Consider the following 16843-nt stretch of genomic DNA (forward strand, 5'->3'; position numbering starts at 1 on the left):
TAACCCTGGAAAACGCTCAAAGCGGACTCCACAACACCAGTTCCATTCGTGAGAAAAGGGGAGTGGGTTATATTGACAAGGCTTGACAACAGAGGTTCAAATATAACTTCATATTTATTGGTTATTTGTTTCTTTATATAGACCACCGCAACACTTCCGGGATTCTGAAATCGGGGAGGAGATAGCGGGGGGAGCATATGAATGAATGTGGATGAGAGCCGTGATGTAAGTGGTTGCAGCTACGGATGTGGGGGTGCTAGAGACATGATCGAATAGACTTTTATGCGCCTGAATCTCCTGAACACGGTGCGACCCATTCCTAATCAATCAGAACTAAATCGGCCGAGATCAAGTCCCTTTTCCAGCACCTACTCCCCATACACATGCGCAGATTGTCAACGGAGTCTGGACGACGCGAGATGACGCACGAATGAATGTGGACTGTTCCATCAGAGGGGGGAGCTTCGGTGGTAGTGTGAGTGACTACAGACCACTGCACTTAAATATAAACATTAGTCTACCTGGAGACTCAATGAGGTAATTGTAGATGTCGCCATTTAGTGGGATAATTTTTTCATTATCCTGTTCGGCTGAAAGGACACTGGCCACCGAAGCTCCCCCCTCTGATGGAACAGTCCAGGGCGGGTGTGCGTGGCGTCACAATCCGTGGGCAATCTGCGCATGTGCATGGGGAATAGGTGCTTAAAAATGGGCTTTTTCTCTGCCGATTTAGTTCTGATCGATTAGGAATGGGTCGCGCCGTGTTCAGGAGATTCAGGCGCATAAAAGTCTATTCGATCATGTCTCCAGCACCCCCACATCCGTAGCTGCAACCACTTACATCACGGCTCTCATCCACATTCATTCATTTCCTCCCCCCGCAATCTCCTCACGAGCTCATTGTAACGCGGAAGTGCAGTGGTCTATCAGCATCCAGTTTTCCACCACCGTATGTTAAACTCTTCCTGTATTGACGTTAGAGCGTGACATCATCGCTACGGCAGCTTACATGCTCAAAACGCAAACCGTAAACAAAACCCAGAGCGCACCAAGACTGCAGTGTGTATTGTGTACGCAAACTAGAGGGGGGAGAGGGAGGGGGGAAGTTCGCACCCAAGGATGGAACGAGCGGAGCTGATTCGACCCCGAATGGCAGTGAGAAAGCCCCCTAAGTGCTCGCGTCCCAGCACGTCCAAGGACTACAGGCCGGTGGCTCTCTTCAGTGTTAGACTAAGACTCCCTAGATGTAACACTGAACGGCACAGGAAGTCAGCCATCAGACTCTATAACGCATCACTGTGCCTCACTGCATCACTGAGCACAGGGTGACGGTACAGCCTGGCGAAATCTTCCTGGACACTTTATAATTTTTACACTTCACACAATCTTCCTGGACCCTCTACACTTTACACTTATTACTGTACATTTTACTGTATATTTCTGGCTGGATGGTTGTATATTTAAGATTTTAGAATGCATATACATACCAGAATGTATATCCCGGACTGTATCTTATTCTTTATTCTATTTTATTCTTATTTTTAATATTATTATATTCGTATTCTTATTTTAGTCCTATTGACTACCTAAATGTTTATTGTTGTTCAATGCGAGTGATCTGTAGTGCCGAATTTCCCTCGGGATTATTAAAGGATTTATATTCTATTCTGATAACCAGTGGCTAGTATTTCCCTTTTGTAGTCTAATAGTGCCTAGTAGGTTTGATCCAACATAGTTCCATCACTGGATATATTATACTAGCAATGTTATTTGGGGGAGACACAAAGACAGAAAGAGTAGGGGCCATGTTGTAGGAGGGGCCATGTTGTAGGATATGCATCAACTGCATTGTCAATATCTGGAGCTTTGCACAATGAGGCACGGGTCTGTTGAAGTTGGCAATGCTGTGTGGGGGCCATTATGAGCCATGTAATACATTCATAGTGTGTAGTTCCATAGTATAAATAGTAGTCCCATAGTATAATGTAGTCCCATAGTATATATTTATATGAATGTTAAGACTTTCTTTTGGCAATGGGATTGGGTTTCTTCATTGAGTGCTTAACCTTATCATTAGGGCACACGTATCTTGTGTTTTATTATAAATGGGTACAGTGCATTCCATGTTCAAGTTAGTCTCATAAGTTGTGTATAGTGTATTTCATCTTGGTCTTAGTCTAATGAGTGTTTGGTCTATATGTAGGTTATCACATACAGTGTATTTCATCTTGGTCTTAGTCTAATGAGTGTTTGGTCTATATGTAGGTTATCACATACAGTGTATTTCATCTTGGTCTCAGTCTAATGAGTGTCTGTCTGTAGTGGTATATTAGTTACTGACCTGCAGCAGTTGTTGTTGCCACACATGAGCACTTCCCTGCCTCCACAGCAGATGGTGCAGTAGGATTGGTAGCCGTCGTCGTCATACTGGTAGGCACATTCCAGGAAACAGTTCTGCCATGAGACAAAACACAGGCTCCTCGTTTATCAAAATGAAGATTCCTTCATACCATCATTTCAAACAAAACGGATGAACATTTTACCCACAGCATGGATACATTGGGTAATGAAAGGAATTAAGTTTGTGCTTCATTTCTTGTGACTTTTTCAGTCCCGATACCTTCGGCTGATACAGAGTACCGATACCATCCATCCAACAGTATAGACTCGGACCGTCATTTTACAAAAATTACTGAGATATAATAAATGTTCCCCAGTAGAGAGAGTTAATGTGTAAAAAAATTCAACAAATCAAGTAACTTTGCTTGGATTTCTGGCTTGTTAGACGTGTTTCTTGGTATCAGATTTGAGCATTCTCAGAAATGCTCAATTACCAATGTTCTATTTTAGCCTGGTATCGGACCGATATCTGATACCAGTATTGGTGCATCCCTATTTGTGTATTATGATAAACCTCTACATCAAGGTGACACAACTTGATCACAACTTTGGTTATAAATGACGCCCAGGGTCTTGTTATCCAAGCCACAAAGTCAAATGCCGGTATATCCTCAGAAATCAGTGATCACAATTCATACATTCATTATTTTCATTTCTTTCTTGGTTTATGGTTAGGCGCGAGGTCTCCAACAAGGTTAATGTTAGGGTTAAAGGTAAGGGTTAGGTTTGCGACTTAGCTAACAAACGACGACCAAAACACAGCTCACAAAGGTCAGGGTGTGTGGCGTGTACAAGGTATAGTTCAATATCTGCTAGTTGTGTACGGTAGAAGAGCTTGAAACAGACATGTGTGCTGTCTGTGTCATTTTGATGTACAGTAGGCACCGATACCAACACTGGTAAACAAAAATTCTCAGTATCTGACCATTTCCCCCGATACTAAAATGTGATACCAAGAAACATTTTGTAACATGCCAGAAATCAAATCAATGTGACTTTGATTTGCTGCACTTCTGATGCACAGAAACATGGATCCTGTCTCAAATCCTTTTTGTCCAGATGATCTAAGTCCATACTGTTCAGTAAAAGTAATGGATGGATACTTGCTGTGGTCCGATACTTAAAGTTTAGGACTCTGAATCGGTATCGGCAGTGAAAGGGTGACATCTGCCCATCCCTAGTATGTACTGTATACGTTTGATTTGAACGGTCTCTGAACATCTGACTGCATTTACAGTACAATGTGTACTGTATGACCTTTGCCTGTTTTATGTGGTCCATGAATAAATCCTTCAAATGTGTCTGCATCTGCGTCTGTGTACATGTGAGTCTGTGGGGGATTTGAGTGTGTCTTACAAAGGTAACGCAAAGGTCTCTGAATATCTGTTTACAATGTTTATGTCACCATAGATACATAATTTAAGTGTGTGTGTGTGCGTGCGCGTGTGTCTGTGTGCGCGCGTGCGCGCGTGTGTGTGTGCGTGTGTTTGTGTGCGTGCTGAACATTCATTCAATCTTTATTTATACTCGATAAATACACTGAGTAGTTAAACTCATTTACAGTGCCGTCGAGATTGACTACGGCTATTCATTCAGTAAGACCGTATAAGTATTTGTCTAGGTGCTAATAACTTAAGTGGAACCACTTAATGTGTGGAGTACCTTGCAGCCCTGGCACATGGCTCCCATAAAGAGAGGGTGTTCCAGAGAGACGTTGAGACTCCCACAGGAGATGCAGAGATCTGGACAGACATAAACACAACATAAACATTGTCACACAGCACACACTGTCCCAAAAGCACCACAGCCATCTATCTGGAAGACTAGTTTTGAACCCTTATTCAACCAGGGAAGATGATTGAGAAACCATTTGTATTGAAATGTGACGGCCTCGTGGCGTGGTTCCAGGGAGAGTGACACACATTCCTACCGCCTCACTACAACCACAGACTCGCAGGGTCGGCCACCGAGCGACACCACAGCAGCGCTCGGCAGTTAAAGGTAGAATCTGTAATGTCGTCAAACAGTGACCTCGAGGCAAAAGATGACAACACTTTGCACTTTGCGTTTTAGTTTTTGTCTGATGTGTGGGTTGGATTTCAGTGGGTGCAGGGGGAGGGGTTTCTACTGCTGGCCACACCTCAGGCTCTACCAAGAGAGGTCTGGAGAAGTTCACGGCATAATAACTTACTAAACTCCAACCCACACGTCATACCCAAAAACAAAAAAGGTAAACAAAGCGCAAAACCAAGCGGGGCTCTGTTGCCTAGAGGTCGCTGTTTGACGGCATTACAGATTATACCTTTAAGTGCCCTAGGAGGAATGAGTACATCTAGTTAGGGCTAGCAGCTAGCACAATAATCACAAGGATCTTTTTCCCTCTATCGATATTTACTGTATCATGATATCTGCTTATGGATGACATATCACACATGGTGGGCCTCCCAACCAGGAATTCCAGGCCTTGACTTTCTTTTGTAAAAAATCAAGCACTTTAAGCACTTCAAGGACCTTGTGCGAACCCTTCTCCCAACTGAACTGACTGCATGGTGATATAGAGTGTGATATCAAACCAAAACGCTCTCAAATATTACCCCAAACAGTGAGAGAGTGAGAGAGATTTGTATAAATTTTTTCCACAATATTTGCTTATTAATACTGAATGCTTACCCAGTCCAACCTCCCATTCACTTCCCTCACTCAGGGAAAACCCCAACATCACCTCATGACTTTCAAATAGAGATTACACCTTCTGCTTTGTGTCTCACTCTCTAGAATGGAAATAGCATCTTGTCACAAAGTTGTTTCTTTACCTTCGATGTTCCTGGTCTTCTGTTTGACTTCCTGAATGAGTCTCTCTGGGAAAGTTAAATAAATATTAGAGGCCTTTACAGTACAAAAGATAAATACACATGGAAAGCAATGACCTTGTGTTTAGGGAAGTACTAGTCTGCGTACCTCTGGTCCCTTCGTCGATCACCTCTCTGATTTTGGCTTTTTCAACCGTGTTCTTTCGGGGCTTCTTGGCAGGAGGAGGTGTGTACGCTGCCTCAGGCTCCACCTCCTTATATGGGTTTTGTTCCTCTGGTGGGGGAGGGGCATTAAGTCAATTATCTTAGTTGGCTGTTTGTTCAATCGGTTAATATCATTAGACTGGCTGTATTGTTGCATTTCTGTATGGGTGTCTGTCTTGGTGTGTGTGTGTGTGTGTGTGTGTGTGTGTGTGTGTGTGTGTGTGTGTGTGTGTGTGTGTGTGTGTGTGTGTGTGTGTGTGTGTGTGTGTGTGTGTGTGTGTGTGTGTGTGTGTGTGTGTGTGTGTGTGTGTGTGTGTGTGTGTGTGTGTGTGTGTGTGTGTGTGTGTGTGTGTGTGTGTGTGTATGTGCGTGCGTGCGTGCGTGCGTGCGTGAGTTAAAGAGAGGTCAACTAAGGATAACGGCAGTATCAATCACCTGATATTACCTGTATGTGTGTGTGTGTGTGTGTGTAGGTGTGTGTGTGTGTGTGTGTGTGTGTGTGTGTGTGTGTGTGTGTGTGTGTGTGTGTGTGTGTGTGTGTGTGTGTGTGTGTGTGTGTGTGTGTGTGTGTGTGTGTGTGTGAGAAAGAGAGGTCAAATGAGGCTATAAGCAGTAACTATAAACAACCTGATGTTACGGACCTGGACCCTGTTCCTCGTATGTCACTAACCAGTCCTGGATAATACTGTATGACGTCAGCAGTATTAGATAATCTTGCTCATTTGCATCTGGCTAACTCCGATCCTCGAATGCAGATGCAAGATTGATTAGACAAGCTCGGATTCAATCCTTCAGGATAATTGCGCACTCCCATCTTGGCAAGAAGGGAATGTGAGTATAGAGGAAACCATGATGAACAATCATATGATTGGCTGATGAAACCATGATGAACAATCATATGATTGGCTGATGAAACCATGATGAACAATCATATGATTGGCTGATGAAACCATGATGAACAATCATATGATTGGCTGATGAAACCATGATGAACAATCATATGATTGGCTGATGAAACCATGATGAACAATCATATGATTGGCTGATGGAGGAATTATGGCAAAAGCCGCGGAACCAAATAGGGGTGGGGGAAAAAATCGATACGTAGTAGTATCGCGATACTTTGCGTGGCGATACTGTATCGATACAGGGACGCCAAGTATCGATATTTAATTATTAATTAAAAAGAAATTGTATAAGGAAGTTGCATTGTTCATTTCAATACCTGTAATAGTACAGTAGTCCACACACACACATGTGCATTCAGTTAAGTTGGAATATGACTGTAATACAAACAGTTCAGTTTGTCAGGTACATGCAACACAGATTACAGTGTTTACATCTGTCTGCTTGAGAAAATACCATGTTCTGCAATAAAAATTATTGAAGTGAGATGAACAGACTGAACTTTATTTTATTAGATAAAACATGTTGACAAAGTTTTACTTTGCAGTTGAAAAAAGGTAATAAATTAAATTTGATAAAAAAAAAAAAAAAAAAAAAAACGCAATATTAATATTGCAATACTCAGCGTATCGCGATATATTTAGTATCGCGATACTATCGTATCGTGACGCACGTATCACGATAGTTGTTGTGAAGGATCAGATTAAACCGAATATATATATTTATTTACATATATTTAAATAGTATTTGTATATCGTTTGATATCCCCTGTATATTCCTTGTACAAAATGCACTGAATATCCCTTTAGTCTACTAAACAGCCCATAATAGTTTCATTCTACCATTGGACGAGAACCTGGCGTCAGCAGCCATACCCCTAGGTTCAAGTTCAATCGTGCCGCCCAACATGTCGCGGCAAGCCCCGGTTCCGTGTAGGAATACGTCTGGCGAAATACGAATGGTACTATTTGTTCATAGCGCATATATATATGGCGCAAGTAAAGTAGAACTTCCCTTTTAGTCCAGTTCTTTACCCTCCAACAGAGTGACAGACGCGAAGCCTCACCCACGACGCACGTGTGGTGCAGTAAGGCCTACTTGGCCTCAGAATAGGCATTGAGATATCGTGTGGATTAATAGTTGAATAGTCATAGTTTGGCACTATACCGTCGAGTTGGACGTATTCTATTAAGCTAATAATAGTCTATTTATGTATGGTGCATCGTTCGGTTAGAGTTATAAAGTTATCAGTACCCCCATCGTTCCTGACGTTATCTGGACGCTTAACCAGGCTGGGCAGACCACTAGTGGTGCTTGCATCCGAGGAGCTCCGGGCCAGGGCGACTGGACCTTTATATTGGATTGCTCTACCCGGACGACGGCGAGCCTTCCACGGCTTGGATTATGCTTTGGGTGCTTTGATTATTCCATGGATAACGGCCAACACTGCGGAGTGTTGGAACTACCCCCCGGAGAAGACTCCAGGTGAGACGGCGCTCTACACCAGTGAGGTCGCCTCACGTCTCCCCGTTGTGGACCGGCAGCTACCGTCCACCAGAGGGTCCAGCTGTATTCGTCTGCGGACCGAGGTTCTGTGGGCACCGTGTTCAAGACTTTGAATTCTCCCAAGAAATCGTCGGCCAGATGGGATACCGCCAGCGGCTTCTCTAACCCCCCCCCCTCCTACTGTCTTACAACCAGCGGGACCCCCCCCCCCCCTTAGTGTATCCAGCTATAATCATTTAAGTACCATCGCTATAGTTTCCTAAATATCCAGGTTGTATACTTACTCCCTGCGTAACCAGAGATTGGACATTCAATGTTGATTTACCTACGAATACTCATTTGCCATACAAGTGCATTTCAAATCATAAGTGTAAACAAGTGAACGTTGTATATACCTTTTGCTATATTAAATATTCGATTTGTACATTTGTGTGGACTTCGTTTCATTAGGTGGGAAAGTGTTCATCATATTTATATCATGTACTGGATGGCCAGAAGTTAAAGTACAAGAGGTAGTGGTATTAAATACCATATCTAACAATACAGTCAGGGAATTGTACCCCTCAGTTACAATTGGTCCTTCGAGCCGGAGGGTAACTAGTGTAATATTAATATAGTGTTATTAATATTGAAATGGCCTATGATGAACACTCCACAAAACGGTCCTCCTAACCTAGAACGCCCGCGGCGCAGACGACAGCCACCTCAGTACTTAGAGGATTACACTGTCAATCAACTACCTAGCCTTCGACAAACGGTAAACGCGGTAAAAGTAGAAAGTAAAATTATGTCTGACCTTAACGACCAGGTTTCCCCGACCACAGAGGCCCTAGTAGGTCCTAATGTAACTGACCAAGCTCACGGTGGGGACCAGGAGGGAGCTGACATGCCTTTACCCCCTGCCACTACCGAAGAAGTAGTCCCCGACCAGCCCCGGGAGGAAGACAACCCTACAGAGAGAGAACTCTGCACGGAAGAAGAGGAGGAGAGCGCCGAGGAAATAGAGCTCCAGGACTCCCCAACGAGTACACCCAGGAGCGGCTCACGCAGGAGCGGCTCACCTCCACAACCGCCTTCCCCCAGCGAAGCGGAGAGGATGCTACAACAGGCGTTCCTCGTCAGCCTGACAGCCTCTACCGAACGCGATCGACTTCAGGGTGAACGCGATCGTCTCCAAGCACAGGCGCTTAGCGAGCGCGAACAACTCCAAGCACAAGCAGCGAGCGCGAACAACTCCAAGCGCAACAACGGAGCGAAGAAGAGCGCACACGCCTGGAGATGAGACGCCTTCAGATTTAACCTGTCCTTAGAACAGGCTGTCATCCCCACCTGCCTGAAGAAGTCCACTATTATCCCTGTACCCAAAAAATCCAAGCCTGCTTGCCTCAACGACTACCGCCCTGTAGCTCTCACCTCCATAGCCATGAAGTGCTTCGAGAAGCTAGTAAAGGGCTACATCTGCTCCTCCCTCCCCATCAACATGGACCCCCTGCAATTTGCATACCGCCCCAACAGGTCCACGGAGGACGCCATATCCCATGTGCTGCACACAGCAGCATCACACCTGGACAAGAGGCAGGGGAACTATGTGAGAATGCTATTCATCGACTACAGCTCGGCATTCAATACCATAGTCCCCTCCATACTCATAGCCAAGCTCAGGGACCTGGGCTTGGGCTATGACCTCTGCCAGTGGGTCTTGGACTTCCTGACTGGCAGACCCCAGGTGGTGAGAGCAGGCAACTGCACCTCCTCATCCATCACCCTCAACATAGGGGCCCCCCAGGGCTGTGTTCTGAGTCCCCTCCTCTACTCCCTGTACACACACGACTGTGTGGCTCAGCGGAGTAGCAATACAATCGTCAAATTTGCTGACGACACAGTGGTGGTGGGCCTGATCTCTGCCAACGACGAGAGGGCCTACCTGGAAGAGGTCAAGGTCCTGGCGGGATGGTGCCAGGAAAACAGCCTCTCCCTGAACGTCAGCAAAACAAAGGAGATGATTGTGGACTTCAGGAGGTCGGGGGTCAAGGACTACAGCCCCCTCAGCATCGACGGGGCACCGGTTGAGAGAGTCAACAGCTTTAAGTACCTCGGAGCCTACATATCCGAGGACTTGACATGGACCACACACATTAACAGTGTTGTGAAGAAGGCACGACAACGCCTCTACTTCCTCAGGCGCCTAAGGAAGTTCCAAGTCAGCCAGAAGATCCTTAAGAACTTCTACTCATGTACAATAGAGAGCATCTTGACCGGCAACATCACCTCCTGGTTTGGGAATAGCACTGCACAAGACCAAAGCAGACTACAAAGAGTGACACGTTCAGCCGAACGCACAATTGGAGGGGGGCTCCCCACCCTCCAGAACATTTACTACAAGCGTTGCAAGGGCAAGGCTAAGAGAATCATTAAAGACTCCAGTCACCCGAACAACTGCCTCTTTGAACTGCTGCGGTCAGGCAAGCGATACAGGAGTCTCAAGGCGAGCACAGAAAGACTCAGAAGAAGCTTCTATCCCCAGGCCATCAGGCTGCTAAACGAACAATGAATGAACACTACACAACAACAACCACCAAACGCACATAGCACACACATCCACACGCACACACTCACTTTAAACAAACACACTGTAGCACCCACTCCACACACTTATAGCACACACCCACTTTAAACAAACACACTGTAGCACCCACTCCCCACACTTTATATTTATGGATGAAGGATTGCACTACAACTCGTACACCTTACTGTAAATTGTACCTAAAATTGTACCTCATCCCATTTCTGCTTTGCACTAGATAGTACTGTACATTAGTACACTGCATAGTATTGTGTATTGTATATTATATGGTAACTCAGAACATTGTACATATGTCTATACCGAACACTGTGACCTCATTTTCTTCTTCTAAATTCATGCTATATTATGTTATTATGTTATTTGATACTATCTTGTCTAGCACAGTCTCTGGAGCGTAACAGTAAGAAGCATTTTGTATGAAAGTATTCTGTACTTCTGTATGACAACTATTAAAGAACTTGAACTTGAACTTGGAAGAGAATATGGCAAGAGACCGGGCCGACGCCCAGCGCGCCGCTGCCGGTGCCCAAAGAGAAGCAGATCTCACCAAGCGCGAAGTCGAGCGCGACAAGTTACAAGCGCAGCTAATGGAGCAGCTGATCCGCAAGGCAACACCCTCTCCCTCCGCCAGGGGTTCAAGGAACTCGTCGAGACAACAGTCAAGGGCAGCGTCTCCTTAACGAGCAAGCGACCCTGAACTTGACCAACAGACCGAGCCTATACCCCCCGCAGACCCCCTTCCCAGACCGGTCCAAGCGAGACCCAGCTACAAGGAAGGAGCGGCATACACTGCGGAGAAGCTAAATAAACGATTACAGGATCTGGAAGATCTGATAGAGGAAGAAGAGGGAGAGGAGGAGAACCAAGCCCGACGACAGCACAGTACTCTACAGACCCCCGACTCTATTCACGGGTGAGCACGACGCACGACCAGCCCCGAGGAATAGCACCTGGACCAGCGGGCCATGGTACCCTGTCAGTACCAGCCCACAGCGAGGCGCAAGAGGGGACTCGCCCAGGAGGTCTCTCCCCCAACGCTCGCCGATGTATCAGCCATCCACGGCGTCATACATTGCCACGCCGTCATTTCCAGACTTCGCCTATGAGAGTCGAGCACAGTACACGGAGCTCCGGATGTGCTTAGAGACAATGATGGTGGATGTCGCTGATGAACGCCACAAGTATGCAATATTACTGAAGCACCTGAAAGTACCGCGAGCGCACAATATAGCGCTGGCCTATGCCACCTCTTCGACCCCATACACAGCGGCCCTGGCGGCGCTGGACCAGAGATATGGACGTATATGGGATTACGTAATCCAAGAGATAAGGCATATTGATCACCTACCCCCAGCCACAGACAATCGCTCATTAGACGACCTGTCAATCAAAGTGCAGTCCCTGGTAGGGATGCTGGGAGCGCAACGGGAAAAGGGCATGCATGAGCTATACGCCAACTCTAACGTCGAGAGGATTTTGGAGAAGCTGCCACCCGCAAGACAAGAGCGTTTTAGGCGGCAGAGAGACTACCGGGATCCCAACGGCCCCGAACCATCCCTCCTTGATCTAGCCGACTTCCTGGCGAGAGAAGTCAGCAGCTTACGACTGGATACATTCGGGCGGAGCACGCCAAGCTCCAGAGAGGGACCCAGGAGAATAAATGATGGAAAAAGATCGGTGACTGTCATGCACCAATCAGAGTCAGTACCGAGCAGTAAGAGTCACAGCACCCCCTCGAGAAAAGAGAAGTGGAAGATAGCATGTCCCTACTGTGAGAAAGAACACTGGCTGTCACAATGTGACCTATTCACAAAGATGAATGCAGAAGAAGTGAGTCAATGGATAAAGTCCAACAGGCGCTGTTACCGATGTGCGCGGCCACACATGGCAGCCGAATGCCGCCTAAAGAAAAGGTGCAGTCGGTGCGACGGAGCCCATCTAGATATACTACACGAAAGTAACAGAAGACGGCCTCCACCTGCACCATCGAGCGGCACCAAGGCAAGTGTCATGTACATTGACCCCGCCAGCAGCAGCGGCGCCCAAGTGCTCTTAAAGGTAGTCCGTGTGACATTGAGCTACCAAGATAAAGTCATGGACACTTACGCCGTCCTTGATGACGGGTCAGAGAAGACCCTTCTGCTCGCGTCCGCTGCGGCCCAGCTGGGACTGCGGGGGAGCAAGAACGAAATGACGATTCGGACAATAAGAAGAGATTTAAAGACGATAAAGGGCGAGAATGTCTCCTTCACTATCGCAGCAAGCGGGCAGCCAGAGCGACGGTATAAGATTACAAATGCTTTCACCAGCCAAGAAATAGGACTATCGCAGTACACCTACCCTATCGCCAAGTTGATGGATAAATATGTGCACCTGCGACAACTACCTATCCCGCTCATAGACGGCGCTACCCCGACCCTGCTGATAGGCTCCGACCATGCAGAACTCATAGTCCCGATTGACCGGGTCCATACAGGACCCCGAGGCTGTCCTGCAGCAGTCGAGACCCGCCTAGGGTGGACCCTACAAGGCCCCCTCGCTAAATCTCTCAACCGAACAGCAGCCACTAGCTGCCTCCACTCCAGAACGACAGAAGAAGACACCACTCTCCTGCAGCATGTCGAGAGACTATGGACACTAGAGACAATGCCCTTTAAGAACGAAAAGAAAGATATTCGTTCTAAAGAAGACATTTACGCCATCAACCTACTCGAGCAGGGGACAAAGAGAGTCACAGTCGGCGGAGTGATGAGATACGCAACTCCACTCCTGAGGCGAGAGGGAATGCCCACCTTTCACGCAAAGAAAGACGCCACGGAGCGCTATCTATTGAACACAGAGCGGCGCCTAGCCAAAGACCCCGCTCAAGAGCGTGTGTACCGCGCTGAGATTGAGAAGCTAATCACAGCGGGACACGTAACAAAGATTGACATTAAAGAGGCCGATCAGACGACCGAATCATGGTACGTGCCGCATCACAAGGTCCATCACAACGGCAAGGATCGCATTGTGTTTAACTGCAGCTACCAGATCGGATCCCAAAATCTGAATAAAGAGCTCTTGCCCGGCCCCTCCCTACTAGGCGTGCCAGTTCCGCCAGGACAAGGTGGCTATCAGCGGGGATATCAAAGGGATGTTCCTGCAGGTGAGACTAGTAGAGGAGGACAAGCCCCTGCTGCGGTTCCTATGGAGAGAGAGGATCGGAGATGAGAACCCAGCCATCTACCAGTGGGAAGTACTCCCCTTCGGAACCACATGCAGCCCGTGCTGTGCTACATTTGCACTACAGAAACACGTCGAAGAGGTCCAACACAGTGTGAAGAACAGTTTCTACGTGGACAACTGTTTACAAAGCGTTTCGACTCAAGAAGAAGCCGAGGCTCTCCTAATCAAGTTACGCGCCTCCCTGATCAAAGGCGGCTTTGATCTCAGGCAGTGGGCCAGCAGTGACCCGCACGTATTGCGCAGCCTCTCCCCCGCGGACAAGGCTGCCAGCAGCGAGACCTGGATGGCGACCATCCCAGGAGAAGCCCAAGAAATGACACTAGGACTAGTCTGGCGCTTCAAAACAGACTCGCTCCACTATAGACACAAACCCCTGACAGACCAGGGAAGGTCGACGGCTACACCGACCACCAGACGGAGTGTGTACAGAACACTCGCCAGACAATATGACCCGTTGGGATGTATTCTACCTTACACCACCAGGGCAAAGATGATTGTACGAGCACTATGGGACAAGGACCAGGGCTGGGACGACCCAATACCCGCACACCTTGCCTCAACATGGAGAGAGTGGGAGACGGAACTCCGCTCACTCCCAGGCGTCAATATACGCCGCAGCTACTTCCCATCCACAGTGAGGCCAGAGACATGCGAGATTGACCTACACGTCTTCAGCGACGCCTCCGAAGTAGCCTATGGATCGGTGGCCTACTTGCGTGCCCAAGAGAAGGGAGGAAAGATACACACTGCTTTCATCCTGGCCCGCTCAAGAATAACCCCACGAAAGCAACAATCTATCCCGCGTCTAGAGCTCTGCACAGCCCTAGCAGGAGCGCACCTAGCCACGTTAATCCAACGTGAACTCACCATTCCGGTGCACAGAACAATCTTGTGGTCAGATTCCACGACAGTACTCACATGGATCAAGTCTGATTCATGCAGATACAAAGTCTTCGTGGGAGTCAGAGTCACCGAGATTCAAGAGTTAACAGAAGCAGCGAGCTGGCGGTATGTGGACACCAAACACAACCCAGCTGACGTCATCACCCGGGGAATGTCTCTGGATGACCTTACCCGTCGCAACATCTACAGTGACGGACCAGAATTCCTCAAGCTCCCGGAAGGAGAGTGGCCTACGCCCACACCACGGGAAGCAAGTAACGAAGAGGCTGAGAACAAGAAACCTATGTTCTGTGGACTGAGCACAGTCGCCTCCACAGACCCCAACATAGATGACTGCATTACCCTAGAGAGTGCGCAGCAGAGGACATTCCTGTGGCACCACCCAGAGATTCAGTCCACCACTGACATGTCAGCAGCTGACTACGAAGAAGCAGAACTTCTTCTACTACAACGAGCCCAGAGAGACTCGTTCCCCGATGAGCTAGACTGTCTACAGGGAGGAAACCCCGTCCCATCAGACAGCAGACTGCTCCACCTGGCACCAGAGAGTGACGCCCATAATCTCATCAGAGTGGGTGGTCGCCTGCGGAGAGCCCCCGATCTACCGGATGACATTAAGTACCCGATAGTCTTGAACAGCCGACACAAGGTCACAGAGCTGATCATAAAGAAATACGACGAGGATGTACACCACGCAGGAGCAGAGAGAGTCTTCGCAGAGATCAGACGTCGTTATTGGATACTGCAAGGGAGAGAAGCGGTGCGACGCTTCCAGCGAACCTGTCTAGACTGCCGTAAGTGGCGCGCGCAGCCCAGCATACCACGGATGGCTGACTTACCCCCCTGTCGCCTCCGACTCGGCGACAAGCCATTCCACTCCACAGGCATGGACTGCTTTGGCCCGTTGTATATAAAGAGAGGAAGAGGAACCAAGAAGCGGTGGGGTATTGTATTCAAATGCATGACCACCAGAGCGATACATATCGAGCTCCTTCCGACCATGAGCACAGACTCATTCCTTATGGCCTTCCGAAGATTCACATCACGGAAAGGAAAACCGTCTACATTGTTGTCTGATCACGGGACAAACTTCAAAGGCGGAGAAAGAGAGCTGAGAGAGAGCTTCCAAGCTATGGGCCCAGAACTTAAGACCCACCTCGCTCCATCCCAGATTGACTTCCAGTTTAATCCCCCGAACGCACCCCACTTCGGTGGAACCTGGGAACGAGAAGTACGTTCTATAAAGACAGCCCTGTACGCCGTGCTTGGGGCCCAGACTGTGGCGGAGGAAGTCCTAATGACAGTCCTCACGGAGATCGAGGGAGTATTGAACTCAAAGCCCCTCGGTTACGTCTCCAGTGATGTAGCAGATGTCGACCCAGTCACCCCCAACACACTCTTAATGGGGCGGCTGGACCCCGCGCTACCCCAGACAATGTACAGGCCTGAAGAAGCAAACGGCTGAAGAATGTGGAGGTACAGTCAAGTACTAGCTGACAAGTTTTGGAGCAGCTTCCTACTCCACTACCTACCGTCTCTACAGACCCGCCAGAAGTGGGTAAAAGAGAGAGACAATTTGACAGAAGGAACAGTCGTCATGATTATCGACCAGTCACTACCCAGAGCTATGTGGCCGGCTGGCCGCGTAAGCAAAGTGATCACCGGTGCCGATGGCAAGGTCCGAGCAGCTGAAGTACTCGTCCAAGGGCGCACTTACACACGACCCGTGGCGAGGCTAATAGAACTGCCCCGACTCCCAGATACTATCGATGATGACCATGACCTCATGACTTCGTGAGTTGACTGACCCTTACAGCGGACCTTGAGTGGTAGACAGTGCGGTTAATCTGTCTCTGCTTAGCTAATTAGGTGGGACTAATTAGGGGGCGGCTGTTGTGAAGGATCAGATTAAACCGAATATATATATTTATTTACATATATATATTTAAATAGTATTTGTATATCGTTTGATATCCCCTGTATATTCCTTGTACAAAATGCACTGAATATCCCTTTAGTCTACTAAACAGCCCATAATAGTTTCATTCTACCATTGGACGAGAACCTGGCGTCAGCAGCCATACCCCTAGGTTCAAGTTCAATCGTGCCGCCCAACATGTCGCGGCAAGCCCCGGTTCCGCGTAGGAATATGTCTGGCGAAATACGAATGGTACTATTTGTTCATAGCGCATATATATATGGCGCAAGTAAAGTAGAACTTCCCTTTTAGTCCAGTTCTTTACCCTCCAACAGAGTGACAGACGCGAATCCTCACCCACGACGCACGTGTGGTGCAGTAAGGCCT

The 16843-nt window shown here is 47.8% G+C and overlaps 1 protein-coding gene across 1 annotated transcript in view; it reads right to left on the reverse strand.

Moving 5' to 3' along the window:
• dnmt3aa (DNA (cytosine-5-)-methyltransferase 3 alpha a) overlaps positions 1–16843 on the reverse strand; it is a 105709-nt gene that overhangs the window by 19173 nt on the left and 69693 nt on the right. The window contains exons 11-14 of the mRNA XM_084315175.1: positions 5359–5484; positions 5214–5258; positions 4063–4142; positions 2342–2454 (exon numbers count right to left, since the gene is read on the reverse strand). Of these exons, the coding sequence (XP_084171301.1) occupies positions 2342–2454; positions 4063–4142; positions 5214–5258; positions 5359–5484 (364 nt within the window). The remainder of the gene's footprint in view (positions 1–2341; positions 2455–4062; positions 4143–5213; positions 5259–5358; positions 5485–16843) is intronic.

This window comes from Notolepis coatsorum (genome assembly GCF_963971535.1).
Source record: "Notolepis coatsorum genome assembly, chromosome: 5".
In the NCBI taxonomy this organism is placed as follows: Eukaryota; Metazoa; Chordata; class Actinopteri; order Aulopiformes; family Paralepididae; genus Notolepis; species Notolepis coatsorum.